We start from the raw sequence: 7863 nt of genomic DNA on the forward strand, positions 1-7863 counted from the left end.
TAAACATTTGGGATATATCGCATAATCGTCGTCTGACAGACGACAGGTTAGTACTTCTGTAAACTTTTTATCCTTTAATATTCATAAATATAATTTATATTTTTATCTAATTGAAGGCTGACTAGAAGACATCAGTCAACTAAAAAGTTGAACTACCGAGTAAACGAAATATTTGCAGTTATTGCTCTGCTCTGCCAAAAACATCGCATGATGAAATACTTATGCGAGGAAGCAAAAGGGCCATTTTTTATTTATTTATTACGACGGCTTACGCCTTTGACAAAGTATAAAATAATATTTAAAAATAATTATAATGTTAAAAAACACCTGTACACAAGTATAGAAAATATAGATATATAAAATAAAATCAGCAGAAAAAAAAGAAATAATAAAGGAAAATTAAATAACAAATTATGACATAGGTATGCAGCAAATTAACAATAAATGAAGCGTTCAAATATAAAAAGGATTGAAGTAACAGAGGCGATGTATCATAGTTTAAACAGTAAAACAAGTATAACACTTAGTACATTTTTATAATTTAGAAAAGAATTGATTAAAAAGTAATGATTTTAATTTGTATAAAGATAAATAAAATAAATCAAAGTTTCCATGTTTGTTCGCTTACATGTGGAGCCGTGAAATAGGTGAGTATTTAGCATAGTTTGAACTATGCAAATCAACAGCAAAAGAAGTATTTTGTCTCGTCCCACGCTGTCCAAAAACGCTGTGTAAAAAACAGCACTAAATCTAAAATTTCCTTTTTATCACTAATACATATTAATTCTAACTGCTTCATTAAACATTTATAGTTTAGCTCCTCAATTAAAATGTTTAGTTCATGAATCTTAAAAACTTGTGTTGGACCTTCTCCACACTGTTTATATGGGTAACATAATGAGGGGACCTAACCGACTTCTTACTAGGGTCATGTATAATATTTATAATATTTAATGCATCAACAGACTTTAACTCTTGTCGTTCCGATAATAAAGCCTAGGGTTTTAGTAGTAGCTCTAGTGGTAGCTTTATTAACCATCTCATTCATATAGGTAACAAAAATTAAATTATCGTCAAAGATGATACCCAGATCATTTATTCTCTTAATGTCGTATAACTAATGAAATATTGAAAAACTAATGGATTTTTAATTCGAGAAAACCGCATTACATGACACTTATCCACGTTAAGAAAGAGAGCATTTCTGGTGCACCAGACCTCAAAATTATCCTAATTTCTTTGAACAATCGAACATTTGTGGCAAATATACTGTTTCTGTGTGCAGTAGTTGTATCGTGTAGGCTAATTATAAATTTATTTTAACTATTTGATGGCCTGAAAATTAAGATTTCTATGTTAAGAGCTACAATAGGGTTAACAAGAGTTCATTGATCGGGGTTTAAGTTCGGTACGGACGGTAAGAAATCTAGCCCCCATACATTTTTAAAATTGACAGTAAAAAATAGAGTAAAAATAATCATAATAATAAAACACAAAGAAGTAATATTACAATACGTCTTGCAGCTACTAGCATGGAGGGTTGGAATTCTAGACCCTATTTAGAAAATTTAAGTATTTTATAGTTAGTAATATTTACATGTGCAAGCTAGATTACCAATCGACGTGCAGCTACAAAGCGCACGGACAAGTGGAATTCTAGCAACTTCAAATGATATCAATAATTTAACGAAAAATAAACGTAAACATAGAGCGTAGTAGTAAATTTGTCAAGTGAGGGTACAACTTGCAAACCCGGCAAAATCAAATATTTAAAAAAGTGAGATATTAATTGAAACTTATTGAGAATACATTTTTTTACAATAATTTTAACACTGTCAGTTAAAAATACGGCTTAATTTGTAAGACTTGATTTTTAAATTATCGGCTTTGTTTCAAACATGGCAACCTCTACTTAAGTATTGCAAAGTTGGTAATGTATAAAATTAAATTTATTATTTCACTACTGTTTCTTGACATAATCATGCTTATGTCATCACTGCTTACGTATAAAGTATATACTGATTATAACAAAAAAAGGTTTAAAAATAAGTTGATGTTATGTATTGTATCAGTTTTTTGTGATTTGCTCAAAATAAAGAAAGATGGAGTTTGCCGGGTTTGCAAGTAGTACCCTCAAGTGTTCATGCCAAGAAGTAAGCAATAAAAAACTAAATAAATAAAGCTCTGTTTCAACTCTGCTGGTGGAGTTGACAGAGTCTCCCAGGGCTCTAATAACAGCTGTAAGTATGAATGGCTTTCCGATCCTTTCAATGTCCGAAGCATATTGGTCGATTAATTTAAGCTGGCGCGTTCGCAAAACTTACACAAACGCATTTAAAATCTACAGGCTATTGATTTTAAAAAGGTTAAATAAAATTTTACCCAAATGTGATATCTTTCTTTAAATCCGTGTTGCTTGGAGGGTTGTGTATATGAAAAAAATTACAATGGATTAAGAAAATGCAATATATTTAATTATTTTTACACAAGCACATTTTTTATTCATTATAATATTTTGTGTTTATCATTTTTCACGAACTATATAAAAAAAGGTTACTTTTTTGCCGCTTTTTTTTGAGACCGACACGTTATTAAATAAATACACGAAATTTTCTCTTTTTTTGCTCTAATACAAAAGGGATTTTAAAAAACATAGCGATTTGACCTAAATTTAATACAAAAGTTTTTAAAATCAATATTCTGTACATTAAAAATATGTTTGTGTACGTTTTGCGAACGCGCTAGCTCCAGATTAGATTAAATGGAAAAATATATTCGCAAACTAGTGTTTTTAATCCATAGTTAATCATTGTATATAAATTATTATATTTTACTGTTAAGAATCGCATCAAAATTCAGACGAACGCAGAAGCATCCGGTGTATATTATATTACCATATCATTAGCAACTAACAAAGCAATAGTAGTCAATGTCACGCTCATAAGCGTGTCTGAGCGCGAGAGAGACAGATATTATTTTCATAATGCGTATACTGTGCGATGTCATACCATTAGTTTATTCACAGATATTACATAATGGGTTTGCGTAAGTTTTGCGAACGCGCTAGCTTTAAATAATCGACCAGTATTAATACACGACATATCAACCCAAAAAACCTTATCTCTACTGAAATCCACGTTAAGAAATATGTGTCAAATAAATTATTAATTAAATATATATATCTAAATATGTGAAAGGATTATGGAACATAATACTACAACAGAGACGAAGAACATTTAAGAGAATGTAACAGAGAGGAAAACCATTGTCGAGAAGGGAGTATGGAAGTCTAGGCATTTACAGATGAGTTGAATCCTTCGTTGGTGTAGATGACATTCATCTGGCTAAATTATTTCATACGTCAATAAAAGTTTCAGCTCTTTCACTTCACGAAAGTCAACAGATGGAAGAGTTGATACAATGTGGATGTTTGAACATGGGCAGATTGGTGAATGTTCAGCGTGTGAAGTGTCGCAAGAGATTCAGTGAAGCCTGCCATGCCTGCCATGCCTGCAAACTTTTGGACTTACTCGATATATTGCTAGTTGTGCCCACTCTTTACATCATAATTATGTTTTTTTGTTTAGATATCTCGGCCGTAAACGACTGCACGATGTAGACGAGTATGCGGTTGGAAAGTCTTTGGTGAAGGCCAGTTACTCCTATTGGACCCTGGGATATTTGCTCAGCAAAAGTGGCGCGGAGAAGCTCATACACGCCAAACCTCTACAGAATATGCTGCCGGTCGATGAGTACTTACCGATCATGTTCAATAAACACCCCAAGTAAGTCAACAACATTCCGAGTTTCCACATCTTTTTTTTGTAGATAAATTAAATACTCGGGGGATTTATTTTGCAATTTCGTTTTGTCCCCTTCCATTTCCAGTTTCAGTTTCAATGATTTATTTGTTTATTTTACGTATATTATTACACAATTTTTTTGAATGAGTGAACTCATCGCGTACCCAATAAAAAAATCAATAACATGGCTAAAAAAAAAATTCTTAATTTTGTCTTTTAAAAAAAAAATAGTTTAAATACGGCACTGTTTTGAGAATAGCTACGTCCGAATAAAGGGCCGTTTACATGTGGACATTACAATGGATTTTTAATTTATTTTTACACTTTATATACATATAAGGCAGGCATATTGCGTTAAGGCAATTTCTTCCTACCCACCCAAACTGTTCAGTTTGAAAAAATTACAAGTACATGGACATATTGAATCGTACAATTTCATACAAAAATTGAAAACAAAGATTATGAAAATAAAAACTCATAAAAAAATTAACACTATACTATGAAGAAAGGAGAGGGGATGGGAAGGAAAGAAGAAGGATAAAGGAACAACTTAAATATTTAGACAGTGACATTTCAATCTTGACTTTAATGTAAATAAAGAAGGGGCGTCTCTAACATTCGTAGGTAGATTCCACAATTGAGCAGCTACTAATGTTAAAGAGGAGGCAAGAAAATTAGAGCGATGAAAGGGTATTAAAAGGGTTCTCTCGTCACTAGAACGAAGATATAGTCCGTGTTGTGATAGAGGTTGGAAGAGCTCTCTCAGATAAACAGATGAAGTGGGATTATTTAAAATATTGTGAAGAAGTGATATAATGTGGATATTTCTTCTATGCCTGATGCTGAGCCAGTGTAGTTGCGTGCGATATTCGGTTATGTGGTCGAATTTGCGAAGATCAAAGATGTATTCTGCAATCGTTCTAACTAATCAAGTAATAATTCAGAGTTAGCATCTGGATAACATACATTCGCATAGTCAAGGAGTGGAAGAAGTAGGCTCTGGACTAATGTTTGCCTAACAATAATTGGCAAGAAATTCTGTAATCTTTTAAGTGAGTGCAAACTGCTATAAATTTTACGACTAACTTTATTAACCTGATCGTGCCACCCTAAATGCTTATGAATGATAATATCTAAGTTTTTGACTGAAGTCATGAATGGAATATCTGTACCATCTATTTTGAAAAGAGGTGTGGAAAATTCACTTATGAATACATATTTTACTATATTACTATATTGTCGAGTCCTGGCTCCGTGAACAGCCTCAACCGCGCAAGATCGAACGCTGGTAAAATTCAGCCGCAGTTCACCCGTGAGTGCTGCGAAAATGAATACACGACAATTCACGAAAAATACTGACCTTATACTTAGATGTATTGGAATTGTTAAAGGTTAAACTAAATAATAAAAAGGATTTATTTTTGCCGCTAATTGTACGTATTTACACGAGGACAATGTGGCCGTTGGCGGCCGCGCGTGGTGGTTGGGGTAATCATTGTTCGGGATGTTTCGGGACAATTTTTCGACCTACAAATTGCTGTTTGCGCGTGGACAATGGTCGAGTCATTGAAAACAATATTGTATTGTCTTGGTGTAAACGGCATTTAAGTGTTAATGTGGTCAATGTAAGTGAGTCATATAGATATTGAGTGGGTTAATCGTAAAGCTAAAAGTATGCCAATTTTTAGCCTATAGCCTTTTTTTCTTGATTTTTTTTATCGGAAGTGCGTCATGATGAGACTCATTTAAACTCATATTTTTTTTTGTATCATGAATAAACAGCCGGCCTTATTTCTCCGTTTAAAATATACTATTTTTCATATGTTCAATCTTAATAATTAGTAATCAAACATGCCATCTTCAAATAACAACGTCCTTAACAAATATTAGAATATCGAGCCATTTTCAATTAGTAAATTACTTTGTTAGAAAATGGGATTCAAGTTGCGGCAGGCCGGGGTTAGGACCTCGGACCTCTGTTTCTCGAGTCAGTGACACTACCAGGGGACCACGACTCGGTTCATTAAATAATTATATTCGTATACATTTTGTTTATTTTTTTCTAGCACATCATGGAGTAAATACTTTGAAAAGAGAGATCTTCTTGGTCTTTCTGTCACGCCTCTTCTCGTTTATCCTACGCATTACACAGGAGAGCCAGGATACATCAGTGACACGGAGGAATCACACCTTCTAAAGGATGAACTTTAATTCAACCCATATAACATCCATTATGTTGTATGTGTGTACTTTCTTGCATTTAATTTAAGTCCTTAAATATCACATGGATTCAATCTTCATTTGTGCGTTTTGAACATTAAAATATTGATATAAAATTATTTTCCGAAGTTTAATTGAACATAGTTATGCAGAAAGCATAGAAAAGTAAAACAGCGCTAAACAGAGATAATAGCGCCATAGTGAAAAGAGTGAATTTTTTAATTCTACTCACCAGTTAGAATGTTTTTGACTTTAACAAATGATAAACAATGAATATATATTTTTTTATATATTACAAACAAGAATCTTATTATGTAACTGACCAGTTTTAATGATTTTTAAATTACCGTAAGATTTTTCTAGTGCTGTGGGTGTTTTTTGCAAATTTATAAATGCCATTTTTGTGATCGGCACCATTTTCAGATGGTGATTAATACAGTTTTTCGTATGAAAGCGGTCTGGCTGTTTTTAGCAGAACATAGAATTGACCTTACTGTACCCGATAACATCAAAATCTAATTTTTTCAAAATAGTGGACTGACGCTTTCTGCATAACTACGTTCAACTATTAATCTGCCATTTCGGAGAAATTATTTTGAATGACCTTTTAAAATTACCGATTCAATTACCCAAAAAATTTAACCCGTAACAAAATTAAAATATTTGTTCATGTAAACGTAAAACTTATTGTTATTTCGTTGTATTTTTTTATTTTAATTTCGACACAACTACTTTAACAATTGATGTAAACGTATTATTGTGAAAGTTGGTTTCAACTTTTAAGGCAATGTTTAAATTCTCGCCAATGATATTATTTGTAATGAATTTAAGCCAAAATTTTCCATGACTTGTTTTTAAAAACCATATTATACGTGCCAAATAGTTTTTATGTGTTCGGTTTAGTGTTTTGTCATTGGCAATGTGCCATATAATTATACCAAATATTTTTATTATAGATTTTTAAATATAAGTTATGCATTTTTTAATATTAGCTTAGCATTAATATCAGATGATGGCATTGAAAAATTATACAGTTATGCTATTTCTTATTTTTTTTGTTCTATCGATTAAGGGTTGTTATTAGATACAGTGCCATAATATATTCAACTAATCGTAGTCAAAATATTTGCCATATCAACAAATCTTTTTATGTTTAATACCAATTTTATTTACTAAAATAAGTTAATGTTTTATTTCTAGCATCGTACTTGTCTTAGTTTATTTAGCCGAATTAAAAAACATATTTTACATATTTGATGGTTGAAAAGACTTCCGCATCCCAAACTAAAGAATTAAACAGTTTAAAATCTGTTTTACTTGTGTACTAGCTGTTAAGAAAAATATATATAATGTACCTACTTAAGGATGCGTTGCCAACAAAAGGGTGAAGTATTTTATTGTTATTACAATAATTGGTGCCATCATGGATGTTATAACATTGATATTCAAAAACGAAATGACTATGAAAATGCGACAATTAATTTTTAAATAATATATAACCTTTTCTACATTTTTAAAATAAAGTAATGTTATTTTAATCGACTTTTATTTTTACCCCTCCTACCCAGCCGCTACCTTTTCCGCGGTCGGCGCGTATTGCTTCGTTGGTCGAATACGATTTTTTAAAAATGTAAGGAGGGGAAGGGCTTGTGGAAGGGATGCTAGTACGAGAAATGAAATATTTACCTACTTTATTTTCAAATTATTTAAAAAAATCAATTCATGAAGTAATTAATTGAGTTTTTGGGACAAATTATTAAGTTTTAAAAAATGTTTACTATGAGGAATGTTCCTCTCAAGTTTCGCAGTTTGGCCCTGAAACACCCTGTATATTGTGAGC

The 7863-nt window shown here is 31.8% G+C and overlaps 1 protein-coding gene across 1 annotated transcript in view; it reads left to right on the top strand.

Annotated features, from left to right (window-relative positions):
• The window catches only part of LOC148276572 (glycosyltransferase 25 family member), a 100524-nt gene extending 92963 nt beyond the window's left edge, over positions 1 to 7561 (top strand). Inside the window, exons 9-10 of the mRNA XM_088234079.1 lie at positions 3588 to 3785; positions 5870 to 7561. Coding sequence (XP_088090205.1) covers positions 3588 to 3785; positions 5870 to 6014 — 343 coding nt within the window. The 3' untranslated portion in view covers positions 6015 to 7561. The remainder of the gene's footprint in view (positions 1 to 3587; positions 3786 to 5869) is intronic.
• The last annotated feature ends 302 nt before the right edge of the window (positions 7562 to 7863 follow it).

The sequence above is a fragment of the Micrasema longulum genome, unplaced genomic scaffold (assembly GCF_059751315.1).
Source record: "Micrasema longulum isolate JH-2025_06_02 unplaced genomic scaffold, ASM5975131v1 h1tg001192l, whole genome shotgun sequence".
NCBI classification, from domain to species: domain Eukaryota; kingdom Metazoa; phylum Arthropoda; class Insecta; order Trichoptera; family Brachycentridae; genus Micrasema; species Micrasema longulum.